This window comes from Drosophila elegans, unplaced genomic scaffold (assembly GCF_018152505.1).
Source record: "Drosophila elegans isolate 14027-0461.03 unplaced genomic scaffold, ASM1815250v1 contig_397, whole genome shotgun sequence".
NCBI lineage: Eukaryota > Metazoa > Arthropoda > Insecta > Diptera > Drosophilidae > Drosophila > Drosophila elegans.
Genome location: NW_024545782.1, coordinates 1,652,213 through 1,673,171, shown reverse-complemented (window position 1 = coordinate 1,673,171; position 20,959 = coordinate 1,652,213). Strand labels below are relative to the sequence as shown.

Sequence of the window (20,959 nt, the reverse complement as noted above, 5' to 3'; positions counted from 1 at the left end):
CTATGGGAACTATATGCTATAGTCGTCCGATCCGTCTCGTCCCGACTTATGTACTTCCTGCAATTTTCATGTTTTCATGCAAGTTTCATTCAGATGCTTTAAAACTGAGAGACTAGTTTGCGTAAATGACGGACAGACGGACATGGCTAGATCGACTCTCCTAGTGATGCTGATCAAGAATATATATATACTTTATAGGTTCGGAAATGCCTCCTTCACTGCGTTGCAAACCCTCTGCAAGGGTATAAAAATTACGAAATAGAAAAGTTACATTTAAAAAAAAAATGTTTTTTTAGTTTTATTGTTTTCATAGTAGCTATATGATAAAGTCGTACGATTTTGATGAAATTTAAACCGTAATTCCAAAATATTGAACCATTACTACCATTTATGATCTTGAATTACATTAAACAAGAAAGGAAGCAAACTTCGACAAGCCGAAGTTCATATACCCTTGCAGCTAGTGCAAAAATTAAATATTCTTGAAAACATTAAAATATGATTTTATTGACTATATGTTTAAAAATATTGAAGCCAAGATGATTTGCAGCTTAATTATTTGATAGTTCCTATGGCAGCTATATGATATCTTTCAATTTCAATAAAATTAAATGCGTAATTCTGAACTGTCAAATTATTATTAAGTCAAAAAGAATTTAAAAAAACTAACAAAATAGAAAAGTAACATTTGAAACGATTTTTTTGTATTTTCTTCCGATTGTTTCTATGGGAGCTATATGATATAGTCGTCCGATTTGAATGAAATTTAAATCGTAATTCTGAAATATTTAACCATTACTATATGTCGAAGAACTAAAAAAAAATTAGAAAACAGAAAAGTTATATTTTTTTTTTTATTTATGTCGGCTCGTTCGGACTAATATACTACCTGCAATAGAAAGACAACTTTTGGGAAAGTTTCATGCAGATAGCTTTAAAACTGAGAGACTATTTTGCGTAGAATAAAAATATTTAAGACTTAGATGTTTTAAAAAAATATTTAATCTATGCAATAAAAATAAACTGTGACTTGCCAAGGAAATGCTTTAACGGAAAACGTTTCAATATTAATAAAATTGAATAAGTTAACTGTTTGTATTGACGTTAAATAGTTAGTTTTCCTTCTTGCTTAACTTATGTTTGTTATTAAGCTGTGTCTGTTTCAAATTGCCCTTGCTCTTCTTAAATAATACCCCAATAAATAACTTAATAACAAAGCATGTTGCAGCGATAGCTACAAGAAAGAGTGCGTATACATCAAAGTTATTCACTGCTATGTAGCTCATATGCACCACAGGGCTCTGGAGGTGCTGGGCTCCTCGGTGCCGGATCACATATTCCACCCAGTAGATGAACGTCTGTTGAGCGCTCATTGGACGATCCCGATAGAGATTGGAGAAGGATCTTACAGCCCTGGCATACTTGGGATTCTCGAGTACCTCTCGGATACCATTGCGGAAGGAGTCCTCTTCCAGAGTGAGAAGGCTTTGCTTCAGTCCGAAGCCCTGCTTTTGCATGATATCGGCATTGCTGGGCTGGTCTCCAAAAACAGGTAGGGCCAGCATTGGCTTACCGTGGAACTGCGCCTCGGTCACTCCCCCCTTTCCCGCGTGTGTAATGAACAGAGTGATGTTGGGGTGCGCTAGAATGTCGTCCTGGGGCAACCACTTTGAGTAGAGTATGTTTTCCGAAGATCCGGGCGTGTTCTCCAGATCATCCCATTTCCAGATCACTTTCTGTCTCAGGCCTGAGACGACATTGAACATTTTCTGCACCGTGTCGGGCTTGAGGTGGGTTTTTCTTAGGTTTGATCCCAAGCTGAGAAGTATGGCTCCGTGTGGAGCTTCCAGCAGGAACTCTGCCATGTTTCGGGGTAGAGGATCCGGACGATCCTTGACTTGAATTCCTCCCACCTCGATCACAGCTGGAACGTTGGGTCTGATAGGACCCTCGCTTATGCCGTGAGAGGCAAAGAAGACAAGTGAAATATTTTTGTTCAAGTCCCCGTAGCTGGGAAGAGTAGGATCATCGCCATAGATCTCCCTAAATGGAACGGGGAAATGGGTTTGTAATGAAGTGGCACGGAAAAAAGTTAATACCAACCTGTAAGTCCTCGCATTTCCATACTCAATCAAGAACATAAACAACCGCTGACCCAAATTTCCCAAGAGATTGAGAAACCGCTTTCCGAATCCCATGGGACTGCCATGATCGGTAGTTAAGTGCATTGCCGACACATATGAGACTTCCCAGGGGTTTCCGAGAACGTCGCCCAAGAGGGATGGTGGATTTGAGAGGGCCACCACTATAGGTACCTTCAGCTTGTAGCCCAAGGCAAGTTGGAAACTATTCATAAAGTAGCCCACGATGAGTAGGTCGAACCTGTTATCTGGGTGCTCATAGAGGTTTCTGACTGTCTGGTGCTTCATCACGCTGCCCATCTTGGTGAACGCCTCGCTCATTTGCCTCACCGAACGAAACATTGATGCGTAGGCGTTGGTATTGTCCGTCTTGGTTAATCCAGAAACAACAGAGTTGAAGGCCTGAAGGTCATCCTTTTCTAGTGGCACAAGGATGTGAGTGATATCCTTGTGTAAGAACGGAGGTTCTAAGACGGTTACAACAGTCACGTTGTGCCCTCTTTCTGCCAGTATACGGGCCATCGACATCTGGATTACCAAGTGCGATGGACTCAGGCTGGTGAATAGGCAAAGAATGTCAGCACCATGGACTCCAGCAATTATGGCCAGAATCTGGAGGGCAAGGCATTTTGAAATTCCGGCCATCTCACTAAGTCGGCTACTGCAAATATACTGGTCATTATTGTACTAGGTCTCGCCTTAAACGGTGTCAAACCGCACCAGATAAGCCATATCAACCTACTCGGCTTATCAGTCATTCAACGGGTTGTTTAACTTCAGTTGCTGTCTACCATCAGTTTAGATTTGATTAGGCATATAAGCCTCTACACCACATTAAAGCTGAATAACTTTGAGTCGATTGGTATTATCGTCAGAGTTTCCAATTGTGAAAAACTGTAGAGATAATTCACTTTAACTTTATTTGCTCTTTTTCGTAAACATTCGTTGAAATCTTGTACAATCAAAGACTATTAGTGTTGGGAAATGTACTTGGTTTTTTTACCTAGGTAAGGTATAAGAAATTTAAGGAAATAATTTTTTAGTTAACTCTTGTTGTATTTTATCAATGGCTATTTATTCAAAACCAACACAAATGTATACTTATTATAAATTTACATGCAAGCAATGCAACTGGAAAAAATAAAAAGTAAATCAATTTATTACCCAGCGCCCCACATATGTATCAAATTGAAAGGGGCGCAGACTACATTAAATTATTTCGGTTAGTAAAATAGTTCAAGTTTTCAAAAAGATTTAAAAGAGGAATACTTGTTATATTATCGGGTATCGTTATCAATATATGTAAATTAAATAATATTATATTTTTATTAAAATAAAACTCAAGGTCTTTATAGTGCCTATTTTTTCTTTATTCAAAATACCCTTTCTTCTCATTCTTCAATACATTTAAACCCCGTCGGGGTCCGTCCGTACAAAATATTGACAAAACACAAGCTTTTAAAATTCACTTAAGGGGTTTTTCTACTCTCGAGGCGAGAAATTGATTATTAAGGTATTTACAATTAATTAAAAAAATTCGGACACCTACACTTATAGAAATTTCTCCCTAAAACCCAATAAATCGCCATTGAATTTTCGCCAAAGGCAAGTCACCTTCATTTAAAGAAAATTTCTTAAATTAATGGTGACTCCTTTCATTAAACAAGAAATGCAGCTCTGAAACCAAGAAAACAAGAAAAATTAATTCTTAAAACAAAAAATATATTTCTTTAAAATAAGATAATTTCTTAGAGTTCTGCCAGGGGATGCGTCGCGTCACGAACAGTATTTAGATTCCAACTTAAACTAGGGGGAATAAAAAAAGGATATACATGATTTGTAAAATTCACATTAGAACATTTTGATACACAAATAATATATTATTTGGTATACCAAATAAATAAAATATACTGACATTATTTTGCGGTCGTCGGCGAGAATCGAACCTTGGCCTTCCGTGCGGGAGTTGGACATTGTAACATTAGGTTACGTTCGCACTCAAATAATGAGCGCCAAAAGCAATAACTGTTTTGTAAGCTTGGACGAGTCATGTTTAAAAAAAAAATCGAAATAATCAAAATACATATAAAACACACATTTCCAGAGATGGTTTATAATCTGATACTATCTATTCAGAAATGGTTTATTTTTATGTTTTAACAATAACAAAAGAGGAAGCTAACTTCGGCAAGCCGAAGCTCATATACCCTTACAGCTATTGCAAAAATTAAATATTCTTGAAGATATTAAAATTATGATTTACTTGCGTGTATGTTTAAAAGCATTGAAGCTATATAATAGCGTTTTCCGATTTTAATAAAATGAAAAGCGTTATTCTGAACTGTCAAATAATTAAATAATCAAAAAGGATTTCTAAAAAAAAATTACAAATGAAAAAAGTTAAATTTTTTTATTTTTTTTTTTTTTAATATTTTTATTACTCCCATGGGAGCTATATGATATAGTCGTCCGATTTTGATGAAATTAAAACTGTAATTCTGAAATATTTAACCATTACTATATGTCGAAGAACTAAAAAAAAACTTCTGACTGAAATTATAATACCCTCTGCATAAAAAGAATTAAAGAAACCAATTCAAGTGCAATTTTTTGGCAAGTAGTCCAACAATAGTGGTTTGTAATATGTGTTTTTAAACGAGAATTGTAAATATTGATTGTGGTGTCCCTGTAATCTTGTATAGCCTTCCCAAAAAATTTAAAAGCTTTTAGTGATTTGTTATTTTTAAATACAGCTACAAAGTGATTCAAGCACTTTCAAACTCTGAAACTTGTTACATGTTGTAGATTATTCATTTCTGTTAGTATAAAAGTTCACTTTTGCGCACCTTTTTCTGAAATTAAACTTTTTAGGTACTAACCTCAAATTTGCAAACTCAAAATTGCTTAACATATGGAAAGCAGAGGCGACAAGGAGATTGTCATTTATGAAAGCGTCAATACGTGGTCCTTGTTCCAAGCAATATGAGGCAATTTTGGTTAAAAATAAAATCAAAGTCTTTGCTACAATGTAATACAGAAGTGGACAAAAAGCAAAACGAACTTAAATCTATTCAACCAAATAATCTTCTTGCCTTAGCTCGCATTCAAATGTTAGAATAAATAAACCATTGGTTGGACGGCCTATATTGTCCTTTCTATCGAAAAAAATATAGAACGCAAAGAAAAGAAGCGACAGATCTAGCATCCAGGCAGGCGGGCAATTTTAGATTACTAATTCAAGCTGCAAGTGCAGCTACCCGAAAAAGCAAAATACTTTCGAAAGGTTTTAAGCCATCCAGTTGCCAAGCCAACTAAAGTGTCCGCTAACGATGCTCTAGCTCTCTTCTTGGACCAGGGCTCAAGCTACAAGCGAGGGAACTCATCAGAGGATCCTTCAATAGTGACTCCTCTATTTTTGCAATAATAGTTACTCCACTGAGACTAATTGATGCATCAAGCAACATTTTGTGGAATAATAGAACAACACGATGGCAATACTGCTCGTCGGGCTTTTGGTGAACCAATCAAATTTTCAGAAATTACTGGAACACATCTTAGGCTTATCTGAGAACTATTTTAATATGTCTCTCAAGCCAGTTTCCAATAGACGTCACTACATTTCAAAGCTTCTGCTTCAAAACTGCTTAGATTATAATCGATGAGTATCCTTGGATGCCTATGACTGCGACAATCCATAAAATCCTTGTGCATTCTGGTGTTATTATTGTGGGTTACTTTGGTGAAGAGGGTGCAAAATCAAGAAATCCGATCGCCATGCAAGGAAATGCAGTCGGATGGCTAACTTTTCGGACGTTTTCCAAAAAAGACAGACGTAAACAAAAGAAGCAGAGCCTTCCAAATGAGATTGAAAAGTTACTATCTTGCGAACTTAATAACACAGGCGATCTGGACGAAGATGAGATGGAAGACAATATTTTCGGAAGTTCATGTGAAGTTCAGCTGGAAAACGAGCAATTAAAACAAAATTATAGATTTCTTTATCACAGAGTTTTTTAAACTGTTTTCAATACAATTACTGCGTTTACTTTGAAAATAACTTCTCCGAAAAGAATTAAACCTGTTTTTTATTATTTATCAAACAAAAAAAAACCCCTGAAGAAAGGGCGTAACCCCGCTTATTTTTTTAAAAACAAATCCCGAGAAAATTGCTTTGTTTTTAAGTTATTAATTAATGCCACAAAAAGTCGTTCGCCTCATAGTGCGATGTCCTCACACACTATATTCAAATGACCGAAAAACAAGCAATGCGAAAGCCATGTAAGCGGGACAACACGTGTAGAATTCGGGAGTTCGAATTTCAAAACTGTCCTTCTCTCTCTAACGTATCGAATTTTTGTCGCCATCTTGCATGATTCTCTCTTTTTCGACTTGAGAAAACTTTCACGGAGAGAGAAATTTGAAACTTACCATTTTCCAACATGAACTGAACCTTTTTCAATAATTTATTATTTTATTTTAATAGACGTTATAACACTGTGACTGCAATAGTAAACGGTACTCTTGAAAAACAATTGAAGGAAACAAAAAGGAATATACAAAAATGCGCTCGGTCTTGTATTACCGTTCCTACATACACCCAAAAGAAAATCTATGTAAGTCCAAATATTTTCACTTTGAACTAAATATTTTCGGTACTGATTTAGCCCCGAGGTGTCTTGTGTTTAAATCAAAGTGTGTTACATGGTTCATTTTTATTTTTAAGAATGAAAAAATATAGTTTTAAATTAAAAAAAAAATAAATCTATTTTTCTAACCAATTAAATATGTTAATAATTACATTATCATGGTTTTAGATTATTATAAGTATGTTAATATTTTGAAAAACAATTTTAAATTCAGATATATTAATGTTTAATTTTACTTTGGGTGTACAGTGTACAAGCGAAACATGCAAATGCTGAAAACTATTTGAAAAAAATTAAATGAACTAAATTTTTTTGAGCATACACTACAAAAAGATATCAGTTTTATTCAATTATGCATTAATTTTTTGCGTTTTGCACATTCTTTTTGTTTAATTTTAGAACAACAAATTTCAAAACATAAGGTATTTAAAGTTTTTATAATATGTAAATTTTCTTTAAATTTCAGAGTGTATGGATCGTCAAACTCCTTAGGCCAGCATTTGATGAAAGCTAATAGGATTTTAGTTTTGTTGGAAATGGTACTAACGAGGCGGTAAAAGCAAATCCTATGGTCGAACAGGACAACAAGATCGTTAACAGTATGCTCAATAGAGTATGTGCGAACTAATGGATTGGATCGTTTTATGTATGCGCAAGTATATATTAAATTGTTTATTAATAATACTACCAAGTTGATTAAAACAGTGCAAGATATAAATTAAGAAATAATGATTGCAGTAAGCGATGACGTGTGACTGTGGACGGCCGGACCGCTGCTGGAGTTAGATCTGCATTGGTTGACGATTGCGTATGAACTGACGAAAGAGAGAAGAGTAAATGGGGACCAACTGCCCCAGATCGATAAAATGACATGGACTTGCATTTATCTGGATTAAGCAGTAGCTTGTTGACTTGACCCCAGGATTTATGGTTTTTAAGTCGAGCTTGAGCTGCCTAAAGGAACTTGGTGAGGACATGCTCGTATGCATGCACAACTTGACGTCAAACTCCGTATAAATTTGATCCCATGGTTTTGGAGATTGAAAGCCTCAACTAATAAAGATAGTGCTCTTGCTGATTAGTTGATTTGGAATTATTATACAGCGGCACTGATGCTGCAAATGAGATTTTCAAAAAGTTTTGGAATAGCTTTAAGTTTGGCAATACTGCAGTGGCTGCTTTTATCAGTCTTGCTGCCCTTTTTGGGAAGTGGAATAAAAAGAATTCCGTCTATGTGAAAGATTATAACCGGAAAGAAATTAGAGTCAGTTTGGGGAGCTGGTAAGAATATCTGGCCATTTGGTCATTTGATGCAGATGTGTTGTTAAACTAAAAATATGGTGGAAAACTGTTTGATTTGCGTTTTAAGTTTACAAATAAGTAGAATTGAGAAGAATTCTGTTTTTTGGAACCGAAGATGAAATGCTCTGGCCGATAAAAATATCGATTACCTTGGAAAGTCAAATTTTAAACAAAGCTATTTCACGTCTCTGCTTTAATAATTTTAAGACATCGAAAATGTGAAAATTCCCGACACCGGCGCAACCAGCGTGTGCAATGTTGTCACAGAGACAGCAGAAATTGTTGGCTGTGGCAAAGTGATTTTGTTATTAAAAACACAATCCAAAGCACAGCATGTACCTACTGTTTGGAATTGAATAATTTTCGCGGCGGAGAAGGGATGATGTGAAAAAACACGACCGACTACGGCAGAGATTACATGATCGATAAATATGCTTCGGACGTTCATGCACTATGATCAGTACAAACAAGTGGTCCTTACAACACCAAGCAAACACCCAGAAAAAAGTAGAACGAATAATTTTAGTGCGGACGTACTTGAAAATTGGACGAATAATTCTTAAAATTTTTAGGACGAACGTCCTAAGTAAGATAAGATAAGAATATTTAAAATATGGCAGCTGATCTGGGTTTATTTGCATTTAATTTGTCGCGAGTGAAAAACAAAGAAAATTTAAAATGAGTGAGTGCAGTGAAAATTTAAGGGATCAGCAGGATATATGTCATGCTATCGTGGGACTCGCAAATTTGGAGGAGGAGGAAGATGAGCTGGTGAAGGTGTTCCAGGGATTTGTTGAGGAAATCGTACTGCCACCGCAGTTGTTAAAAAAAAGCGAAAGTCTCCATGCGTATGGGCGTTTGTAAGCAACAAAATTTAATAATAATTAATAATTAATTATAATGAATCTATTTAAAATTAAAGAATCGTTATGGGAACTGGACGTGCCTGAAAACACAGATGCCTTTTTTAAGGAAAGTTTTCGCGTGGAGAGGGAACACTTCAACACATTGGTGGAACAGCTGCAAGGCCTCAAGAAGAAGGACACCAACTTCAGGGACGCCATACCCTTGGACAAGCGAATAGCTATCGCCTGTACACGTTGGGGTCGTCAGCGGAGTACCGCACTGTGGGAAGACTTTTTGGAGTGTCGTCTTCCATGGTTGGCAAAATATTGCATGAGTTCTGCTTCGAGCTGTACCGGGTGTTTGCTCCAAAATATTTGCCCTGTGAGTTCCTCACACAGGAGAAAGTGGAAGAGTGCGTCAGGGGATTCGGAGCTCATGGATTCCCGCAATGCTTTGGAGCAATTGGTAAGTAAAGTTATGGACGCAGAGTTAATTGATATAAATCTTATAACTATCTTCGAAGATGGTTGTCATATTGAGATCCGCCCAGCCGCCGCCGAGGCCATCGACTATTACAATTATAAAGGGTGGTATTCGACTATCCTTTTTGCATTGGTTGATTACAGGTAAGAAGATTTTAGTCCTTATTTACTGAATTTGTTATTGATATACTTTTTTGGCTCATAGATACAGATTTCTGTATGTCAACGTGGGCTGCCCGGGCCGCTGCCACGATTCCCAAGTTTATGAGTGTTCAGCGTTGAAAAGTATTGTGGACAATACTGATCTATTTCGAGCCAACTCCAAACGCATAAACGAAACAGATGCGCCTGTGGTTTTGCTGGGCGATCCGGCATTTACATAGGTTTTCAACAACCTTAATTATACGCTTTCCAAAGCAAGGAGGGTTGTAAAGAACGCTTTTAGACAGTTGAAATCCCGCTTTCGCAGGATTGGAAAGGACCTAGACAACCGATGCGATAAAACATCGAACATTATTTTGGCGTGTTGTGTTCTACACAACTTTTTAAATGAGAAGAACAGTGCGATTTTGGAAACCTGGTCGAATATATTCGAAGAGAGGCCACAGACTGAAGAAACAAATGCTTCCAACGACTGCGACAACGAACCAGAGTGCATTAGAAAAGCAATTACCTCATATGTTTAAGCCAATCTTTAATATAATTTTATTTGGAAAATTTAATACAACGACTATGTATTTTGGTCTGCGTTCCGCTTTTCAATCGTCTCCAGCGTCTTTTCGATCCGCTCCATTACTTGGAGACGCCGATCCCCGAGCTCGATCAAATTCTGGGACATGTTCACCAGCTCGTCGGTGCACCGATTGGTGGCTTCCACCATGGCAGCTTCAAACGGGGTCATCTCCGGCTTGTTCGGACGTCGACGTTTCGAGGACGACGAGCATGCCGCCTGGCTAAACACACTTGAGCCATCCAAAGACTCGTTCTCCAAGCCCTGGGAGAGAAAGGCATCCCCCTCTAGAGATTCATCGGCTATGAACGAGCTTTCGCATTCATACATGGGATTCTCATCTGAGGAAAAAATTAATATTGAAATCAATCCTTTTTCCACGTATTAAAGGTTTAAACTCACCAGTGCTTTGTTTCATAACTTGGGGTACGTTGATTGACCTAAAACCCCCCAAAATGCGGTGGGCTTGGTCAAAATGTGGCCAATTGGATGGTGCGCATCCTGTCGTTCCTTTCACTTTTATTTTGTCTCTAAAAATGGGTAGGTTTACTTTACAAAAATTCTGTAAAGAAAATTATATGTACTTGCTTGTATTTCCTATTGAACTTATCAATTTTAGCCTTAACTTCCTTCCATCCAACATCCAAAAGGCCGGCCTCATTTAACTTTTCAGCAATCCGGCTGAAAATATGCGTATTCTTTTGAGCTGAGCGCAAGCCAGGTATGTTTTCCTGCCACAGGTCTAGAAGCATCGCATTGTGGTGCTGAGACCAGCAAGGGTTCCTTTTCCTTTTGTTTTGACTCATCTACAAGATAAAAAAGTTAATATTTTTACAAATTTTATAAAAACAAACAATACTTACCTTGCCCAACTAATTTAAAATCAGCTGTTGTAGTGGTGGCAGTAACAAAATATCGTTTAATATCGTTATTTTTCAGTATTTTTTCTAAAAACGTTCGTGGCGAATGGTTTTTAATCGCATTTAATAATCATATTTATTTTAAATGCGGCATTTAGCCCTATGGGATTCCCTGTGTAAATAAATGCACATTTGGCTAAATGCGATTTAATGCGCCAATGGAATCAGGCTATTACTTTAAAAACGTGAAGTGCAAGTATGAGATCCGCGTCGCAGCGTTAATCAAAAATGGAAAGAGAATCGCCCAAAAAGCTGTAGGACGCGTTGGAAGAAATGGAAATGCAGGGTGTGCTGCTGTACTTGCAGGGTAAGAAATAGTGCATTTAAAGTGAAACAACAAACAATAGGCAAATGTGGTAACATCTATAAAAAAAAGGTGAAGTGATGTCGTCAATAAAATTAAAATTGGTGTGAATTACGTTACCTTATGATATAAAGTAAAAACAAATAAACAATGAGCAAACAAATAATAAAAAATACACTAAAGCGGAGTAGTCGTTAATAAAATTAAAATTCGCGCGAATTAGGTTTTCGTTCATGAGTTTATGTGCCTCTTTCCTGATTCCGAAAAATACGAAGTTAAATATATAAACATTATTTAATACAATGACAAAGTCTAGAATCAATTGTAAACGACGTTTGTAACAGGCAAGGTGTTGTAAGTGGTTGAGCAGTTGCCATACTGCGATCCACTGAAGCTTATCCTCTGCTTGATGGTTCGAAAATAAATATATATATAATATAATCAATTTAAATTATCATCATATTTGTTTGATAGTTTTATTAATATATTTTATAAGGAGGAGGAGGTTATATATGATATGATTAGTTTATACCTAATTAAACAGGTAACCAAATGCATCGTCATCTTAATAGTGACGCGAATGTGAAAACAAATGCCGAGTGCTGAATTTGCAAGTAAGAGCTTAGATATCATATATCTTAGGACTATAAGCCACATACAGTAGCCAAGTGAATCGTCATCTATTTAGTGAAATGAAATGATATCTATGCATATTAAATAAAAAGAAAGAATTATAAGAGCATATAAATAAACATATTTCAATAAGAAAAATATGAATCTAAAAACTACAAGTCTTTTTTGGTAGTCAAATGAATCGTCACCTACTTAGTGAAAAAAGCTTTCGCGTCATTTTCTAATAAAAACTAGTAATAATTAGAATTGGTGTTAAATCAGAACTTATTAAAAATAATTAAAAAGGCTGACAGAAATTTGTATAAGGGCTTCCTTTTTTGTTTTATATTCCTCTTTTTCGGAACACGGTGCTGTACCGTTGCTTTTCTTTTTTGTGTGGAAAAAAGAACGAGTCAAAAAGAACCAGTCAAAAAGAACTGTAAATACGCGTGCACACTTGTATGTACATACATACTTTTCCATGCATACTTTGCTGTTTGTTGTTTTTTTTAGATCGAGTATTGGTATTTGATTCTTAGAAAAATTATTTTAATTGGTTTTATATTTATTTCATACAGAAGCTAGAGTGACTTTGTCACTATTAGAAAGTGTGACAGAGGAGAAGCTAAGGGAAGCAGTTCCCCAGTTGGGACTGGGTATGCTGTTGAAGCGGAAGCTTAAAATTTGGAGAGAAAAAAATGTAAGTTTAATTACAGACATTTTTTAGAGTACTTTTTAACACAATTTTTTATTTAGAAAATTACTAAGGTCAGTGTACGCCAAAACGAAAACGAGACCTATTTTGTGCTCCACAAGGTAATTATTTATTATAAATGATACTTTTTTTCGTTCGATTATAGAGGTGAAGGAGCACAGAAAAACGTTAATAAATAAAAGGAATCTCGTTGAGGTGAATAAAATCTGGCTGATCAAAGCAATAGTTGAGGAAACCAACAACAACTACATTGCCATAAAAGTCGACGACTTTCCGAAACTTGTTTGTGAAATTGGTCAAATATTTCCCAACGATGGCCTGAACAAGGTAAGAATATTGTTATATATTTAAAAATATAATATTACATATACGAATATAAATCGATTTTTGCAAAAGCTGCAAGAGTATATAAAATTCGGCTTGCCGAAGTTTACTTCCTTTACTTTCAAAATCATTTATATTGTTTTGTTCTATAATCGACCGATTTTAACGAAATTTAAATTGTAGTTCTGAAATACTAAAGCAACACTATATTTAAAAAAACAAAAAAAATTAAAAAGCAACAAAGTACAATTTTTTCCATTTACTTTTCCGACTGTTCCAATAGGAGATATATGACAAAGAATTGAATTGAATTTGTTCTAGGTATTTTGATTGAGCTTAAAATACTATAATCCCTAATATTTTCTAAGCATTATTTTTATACCCTTGCAGAGGGTATTATAATTTCAGTCAGAAGTTTGCAACGCAGTGAAGGAGACATCTCCGACCCTATAAAGTATATATATTCTTGATCAGCATCACTAGGCGAGTCGATCTAGCCATGTCCGTCTGTCCGTCTGTCCGTCCGTCTGTCCGTCTGTCCGTCCGTTTATATGCAAACTAGTCTCTCAGTTTTAGAGCTATCTGCATGAAACTTTCCCAAAAGTTGTCTTTCTATTGCAGGTAGTATATAAGTCGGAACGAGCCGGATCGGACGACTATAGCATATAGCTCCCATAGGAACAATCGGAAAAATAAATGAAAAAAAATTATAACTTTGCTGTTTTTTAATTTTTTGTTTAGTTCTTCGACGTTTAGTAATGGTTAAATATTTCTGATTTACGGTTTAAATTTCATCATAATCGGACGACTATAGCATATAGCTCCCATAGGAACAATCGGAAAAATAAATGAAAAAAATTATAACTTTTCTGTTTTTTAATTTTTTGTTTAGCCCTTCGACATTTAGTAATGGTAAAATATTTCCGATTTACGGTTTAAATTATATCAAAATCGGACGACTATAGCATATAGCTCCCATAGGAACAATCGGAAAAATAAATGAAAAAAATTATAACTTTTTTGTTTTTTAATTTTTTGTTCAGTTCTTCGACATATAGCAATGGTTAAATATTTCAGAATTATGGTTTAGATTTTATCAAAATCGGACGTCTATATCATATAGCTCCCATAGAAATAATAAAAATATATAAAATAACTATAAAATAATTGAGTTGCTAATCATCATAGCTTCAATGTTTTTAAACATATACGCAGTTAATCATAATTTTAATGTTTTCAAAAATGTTAAATTCTTGCAATAGCTGCAAGGGTATATGAACTTCGGCTTGCCGAAGTTTGCTTTCTTTCTTGTTTTACTTTGTAAATGTTTTTTAGAAATTCTTTTTGACTAATTAACAATTTGACAGTTCAGAATTACGCTTTTAATTTTATTAAAATCGCATAAAGATATCACATAGCTGCCATAGGAACTATCGAATAATAGATCTGCAAATCATCAAAGCTTCAATGTTTTTAAACATAAACGCAAGATATCCTAATTTAAATGTTTTCAAGAACATTTAATATTTGCAATAACTGCAAGGGTATATGAACTTCGGCTTGGCGAAGTTTGCTTCCTTTCTTTTTAAAAGTCAGTTTAACGTTTTAAGACATGTTTAATTTTTAAGTAATTATTGTTTAGTTATAGGACTTTTATTTTATCGAAGGTGAAAAGTACAAGAGACTGGGAGGAAGGCTGAACTCCAAGTACAAAGTAAGCCACATCAACATTTTCGCGCATACGTAATTGCCTCTGCTAACGAACACTGCTCTTTTGCATTTATATCCTGTAAACAATGATAAAACTCTTGTTTGTTAAAAATATGAATAAGCTTCTTAAGACATTTTGTTCTAATGTAATTCAAAAAACACAATAAAAAAGTTGTCATTTATAATATTAAGAACTAAATCAGATAAATTACTGAAGTACACTTCGTTATGAAATTATATTCTTAAGTTAAAAACGTTTTTTACTTAAAAAACTACTCTTTAACTACGAATTTTTCGGACTTAAATTTAAAACTATTCGTACTTAAATTAAGAACTGTTCATGTTTAAAAAAAACGTTTTTTATAATTAATTTGTTCACTTCCAAAACTTAAACTTAGAAACTTTTATCTCTCGCACTTTCTTCAAGCACTTTTTTGTACTTGGACTGATGACGTTCATTCTCAAATGTAGAAATTCATGATTGAATAATTCGTACTTGAATATAGCCTTTCGTATTAAAAAATTCGAATTTACCCTACTTTTGACATCGTTCATTCTTGATTTGACACCGAAATTCTGGATTTTTTCTATGAGTGAAGCTAATTGCGCGCGGAGCCCTCTTCCCCTGGCTGCGTAAAATCGAGATCACGAGATGTTAAAGAAAAGGGACAATAAATGCACGGACAGACTAATATAAAATATATCCCAAGCTAAAAATCCTATTAATAATACTAATTACGTGCTAAGTAAAATAAAAATTGGTAAAAGATTCAGCGTTAGAAATGATATGACAGAGTTTATTAATATCATTGTTTCGAAATAAGAGGAATATAGTTCTTAGTGATTTAATAACGCACTTCCACATCTACGTGAATAAGTTTTTGAATAAAAGTAATACCAAGCATTTTTCTACGGTTGGATAAAGATGGTTAATTAAATAAAATAAGTCTATTTGAATAAAATGGTAAGATAAGGTTTGCATCCCATTTAAGGCCCCTTAGAGCAAATAAAATCAGGCATTGGTTGCCGATAAAACGTCAAACTGTATCTTAATAATCCGAACTTATTAAATAAAGAGTTTGTGCAACTTTTTCAGAAGAGAAGTTTCAAAATGAAGTTTTGCAAGCAAAACAGTTCACAAACTTGGGCCAACGGCAATGATTTGGCCTTTTCTGGAGATTTTGACTCTTGTTTTTTTACCTCATTAAGAGATCATAAATATCAATAATATACTATCTTGCTTGCATGCCGTCCGTCATTTAAGTGCATAATGGATCGCATATAATTAGCTTAGCTGCAAATGCTTGGCATTCCCCGAACTGTTATTAGATGACAAACAGAGCGTTTTAGGCCACTTTTAAGCATATCGATCCAAAGAAGAGGGCGGCATACATATGCTTTAACTTTAGACAGTTTTTGGGTTCGTCAATACATAAATTTAAGTCCTTTGCCATCCCCGCATGCAGGCCTCAAAACCAAACGATGCAATTTTCAATGCATAATTCATCTGCCAACAAATTGATTGGAATGTTTATGCGCTTTCGGTGCATTTCAATTTACGCACAAACAAATTTAAATTACCTACAAAGCATCCAACCAAACGCAATCCCACCCCTCCCCCCTCATGAAATGAATTGCAATGCGAAGTGGTTTATGCGAAAAACAAAGCTATTCAGAAACGAAAATTTCCTGTATGCGTATGCTTTAGAGGGAGGGCCTCGTTGAGCTTGTCGCCATAATTTATTACACTGTCGTATGTCGTTCAAAAGTTATTTAAAACTGTAAGCACACAAAATTGTACCCTACTCTTTCCAAAGATCAGGAGATCACAATGAAAGAGCCGCCCTAAAAGTGTATAGAAAAACCACAACAAACAACATTCCCACGCTGCAAAAGTTCTGATGGGCGTCATCGAAATTGAATTTTCTTCAAAGTGTTTCATTACCGCGCAATTTGCGGTTTCCCATCGTTAAATTTTGGGATCTGAAAATAATTGCAATTGCACTCTGTTAAGGGACTGCGACCAAGCACGTGCAGGAGAACCCCGAAAAATTCTGATTAAAACATATCTGTTTCACGTCCCCTTCCAGTCGGCTAAGGGGTAGATTACGAGTACTGAGTTCTAAAAGTTTGTTCAGTGTGTGCCGTAGTAATTGTATCTTGACAGCTGCATATAATTGTAATTTTTTTATTTGGCAACGCGTGTGACGCAATCAATTTTCGCTTTCTTTCACGACTGAGTTTACGGTCTTTTATAATTATTTAGCAAGGCACTTGAAATTTTATTCCGTCTGTAAGTTGGAAACTATACGTTATGACCATTTTTTTTTTTTGTAAATTTTCTAAGATTTTTATAATGATTATAGATTTTAAATGCGACATTTTACTAAATAAATATTAAAATAAATTTTGATAAATGATTACAGTAGAGTCCAAAGGCTTTCAAATAAAAATGTAAATAATTTAAATAATAAATCATTTAATGCCCATTTTCAGCTGTACTTTTGTCATTTTTAAACGTCGCTTCCGAATTCAAAAATTTTTTTTTTCTTTTTACTACCACAATGGTTACCAAGTACATCTATGCTTTAATGCCTAAAGAGAGGTCCATAGTTAAAGGTTTTAAAAATGAGCTTGACCATATTTATAGCGCCATTTTTTGTTTTTATATTGTGTTTATTTAAAAAAGCGAACGCCTTGATTTTAAATTCATTTTTTCTGGTATTCACTATAAATCTATAATCATTAAAAAAACCTTAAGAATATTTAGCAAAAAAAACTTGCTTAGATAAATGATTACGTCTTCAAGCTATACTGAAAAAAAGGATGTGCAAAAACGTTATCCAGATTCGCAGACTGATGTGTTATCATGTTTTGTAAATTGCTAATTTTCCAGATTCAGTTGTTTCTATACCTATTATCTCGTTTGTATATATATATTATACCCACTCTAACTCTTACAAACTGCAAAACCCTGTAGAGACTTGGTAATGGAAAGTTCTTTGACGGTGTGTCTTTATTCGGTTTATATCATCGAACACACTTAAATCGAAAAACTATTTCAAAAGTTATTGTTAATTTTTAAAGGATTTAAATGACATCGAAGACTTTCTTAGCGGGGGCTTAAAACGAGTCAATTAAACGGCCTTTAAAACTGCTGCTGTAGGTTAAAAAGGGCTCTTAGCACAAAGCTTGTTTTTATACCGTTGTTCTACATTTCTGCTTTTTACATTGCAACTGAATATTTAAAAAAAGGAAAGACCTTGTATGCACTGTGGCAAAGAGTAAAGAAAGGGGCATCCAGTAATTGTTTCGCTTAAACATTTTAGCGTAGAGCTGCACAGCTTTCTATATTCATAATCGGGTGGTCTTTCGAACGATAAAAAAGTTTTTAAAAGTATATTTATCCACGTTTAAACCACGTTTAGTTATTTGGATGATTAATTAATTTATAACATAAAATTTGATACAAGAAATTTTTTATTGTAAAGTGCAATGGTCACGACTTTTTTACCTTGTTTTTCTTTGTTATCAGAAGTTTTTTTAAGCTACTAGTGGATAAAAATACGAAATCCTAGACGGACTTAAAAATTATAAAAATAAACGAGCGATGACTAATGTCATCGCTAACGAACTTAGAAAAGAACGTTTACCAACCCAAATTTATTTCATCTTTATGTTCAGTTTTTATTCACTTTTGAGCCCGTTTGCGATAATTTTGCGAGATTGAAAAGTTTACTTAAATTTATAATAAGATCCAGTTCGGTAGGTTTTGAGGGTGCTGTCGCTTCGGTCTTTTTTATACTCGTGTCCTAGGGACGACTAGGGTTCTGGCTAGGCTATTGGGATGTGCATTTAGGCATTGCATACATGGATTACGGGTAGGGCGAAGGACGCTACTTTGGGGGACTCCAGTTGAAATCGGTTAAAAAGACGAGTTGTACATTAGCAGAGACGTGGAATGTGCGTTGTTCTAGGAAACAATTTACAAATTGGAATAGCTGACGAGTATACAGTCTCTTGGCTTTGTACAGGAGCCCTGGGTGCCAGACTCTGTCAAATGTCTATTAAATGTCAAGAAAGGCTCATCTCTAAGCTTGTAAGGCAAAGTTAACTACTCTATGTAGCCGCACAGGAGTACCGCGTTGTAGTCAGAAATAATACTGAAATTTCGGGATCGCACTGGTAACATTCTCTGAGTGAGCAGCCTGCTTAGGAACAGCTTTTTCATAATTTTTCCCAGAGACGAAAGTAGACTGCTGAGCCTGTACGATTCCACGTCTTTCGGCAGTGGTGGCCACTATCGATATTATCGATAGTATCGAAAATTGTTAAGCCTCAGAATTAATAGAAAGTAATATCACTAAAACGAATCTAAATTCCTTTTTGGGAAAGCGCTGGTAGGTAAAAGTGAAAAATTCCAGCAAGTTACCAGAAATATAACGCAAATATTTTTTAAATACACCATAATAAAAAGTTATTATTCTATATGCTATCGAATACATAAACTTGCGGTTTTATTTACTACCTGCAGAGGAGAGACAACTTTTGGAAAGGTTTTATGCAGATAGCTTTAAAACTGAGAGACTACTTTGCGTAGAAACAGACTGACAGACTGATATGCGCCCTTTTAAAACTTTTAATGCGTACAACAACAACAAAACGATTACAAATATGTCAAATACATGGTGACCCTCGAAAAGGTAGCGTTTAAAATGGCTTTAAAAAAACCGTTTCCGCAAAAGACCACTTTTATCGAAAAATCTTATTTTCAGATGATGCTCATTTCCACCTCGGTCGTTACGTCAAAAAGCAGAGTTGACACATTTATCCGCTCGTCGTCTTCGACGTGCGACTATTTGGTGCGGTATGTGGCCCAATTTGTTTTTGAAAACGAATCAGAAGCCGAAAATGGTGACCGCTTTTTCTTCCCCCGAATGGAAGATTAAGATATAGTCCAGCAGAGCGACGTTACGTGTCCGACACTCAACATATTAGTAAAACTATAGCATCTATATTAAAAAATCTAACCCAATAACATGTATTAGAAAGTTGAAGAACGTTCTTTTTGTAGTAAGACAAAATATCGATGACTGAAATCTGAATGGCAGAACTAAAGATAATATTATTAACACTTTAAAAAAAATGGTGCCATACAAAAAATGTTGAGTATTATTTTTTTAATCAACTGTACCGAAATACCAAGGTTTGATATCTGGAGGACTTTGTCGATTTAAATTTATAAGCCAGCTTAATCTATATAAAAGATTAATTCATCGGAAACTTTTTAACTTCATAGTAATTTTTATGCTGTTGACGGTTGTAAGAGCAGTTTGCATAATTTGACGGTGCTAAAACATTTTATAAAAAATCTACTCACCGATGGATTGGTTTTGTGCAAGCTCAGATCTATATGGATACTTCCAGGATCGAGAATGCGACATCCGTACGACTTCAAACAAAAAAAAAATGACAAAAACTATCATTTAATAATTTTGTTTTTATATAAATAACGCATTTTATGAGCTATTTTTGTTATATTTAAGTTTAAAAAACAAGCTTTTAGGACTTGTCGTTCTGGAGTTATTAAAAGAAAACATCGCGACAAAATTTCAACTAAGTTAAAGACAAACATTTTTCCATTAAAATTAAAAAAAAAAAAAAAAATTTTTTGTACACCTATAAATGTAAAAATATTAACATTATTTTGGAACGCATGGTTAATAATTAAAAAAATAATGACAATAGTCCTTTTGTCATTCTCATTGCAGCTTTTTCAAGGTATTTCTGACGCTTGGCGGGATTGGCTTAAATTTTTTCTAAATAACGTCGCAATGCGTGCTTATTATAATTTTTACTCATCTGCTTTAAAAGTAAGCAGTAATGAAAAATAAATTAGTTTAATCTGGATAACTTTTGATGGAGAACGCGAAAAACTTTTAAATAGAAATAGCGTTTTGTCCCCGAAAAATGGCAAGGGAAAATAACCTAAAAATTTATAAATAGTGGATGGATGTTTCATCTTTTTTGTATTTCCTTACTATTTTGTTATTGGATTAAAGATCCTAAATGAATATTGCAGCCATAAAACGAATATACAACAAATTATAGCAAAAACAAAGCAAGCAATTAAAGGTACCAAGACTGTCAATAACATATTTTTGCTCTATCCGCTGAAAAAACAAAAAAAATAGTTGCAAACTACTTTTTTTTTATCGGAAAAAAAA

The 20,959-nt window shown here is 34.7% G+C and overlaps 3 protein-coding genes across 3 annotated transcripts; 1 reads left to right on the top strand and 2 right to left on the bottom strand.

Annotated features, from left to right (window-relative positions):
* Positions 1 to 952: 952 nt before the first annotated feature.
* On the bottom strand, positions 953 to 2,801 carry LOC108134580 (UDP-glucosyltransferase 2). Its single transcript, XM_017254934.1, has 2 exons — positions 2,104 to 2,801; positions 953 to 2,043 (listed from the first exon to the last, which is right to left on the bottom strand). The coding sequence occupies exons 1-2, from the start codon at positions 2,784 to 2,786 to the stop codon at positions 1,113 to 1,115; spliced, it is 1,614 nt and encodes a 537-aa protein (XP_017110423.1). The 5' UTR covers positions 2,787 to 2,801; the 3' UTR covers positions 953 to 1,112.
* Positions 2,802 to 8,767: 5,966 nt separating this feature from the next.
* On the top strand, positions 8,768 to 9,800 carry LOC121467393. The gene is made up of 4 exons (XM_041708818.1): positions 8,768 to 8,945; positions 9,012 to 9,249; positions 9,334 to 9,561; positions 9,623 to 9,800. The coding sequence occupies exons 1-4, from the start codon at positions 8,768 to 8,770 to the stop codon at positions 9,798 to 9,800; spliced, it is 822 nt and encodes a 273-aa protein (XP_041564752.1).
* A 347-nt stretch (positions 9,801 to 10,147) lies between these two features.
* Positions 10,148 to 10,736, bottom strand: LOC108134579. Its single transcript, XM_017254933.2, has 2 exons — positions 10,550 to 10,736; positions 10,148 to 10,488 (listed from the first exon to the last, which is right to left on the bottom strand). Exons 1-2 carry the CDS (start codon positions 10,563 to 10,565, stop codon positions 10,148 to 10,150), a joined length of 357 nt encoding a protein of 118 aa, XP_017110422.1. The 5' UTR covers positions 10,566 to 10,736.
* Between the last annotated feature and the right edge of the window lie 10,223 nt (positions 10,737 to 20,959).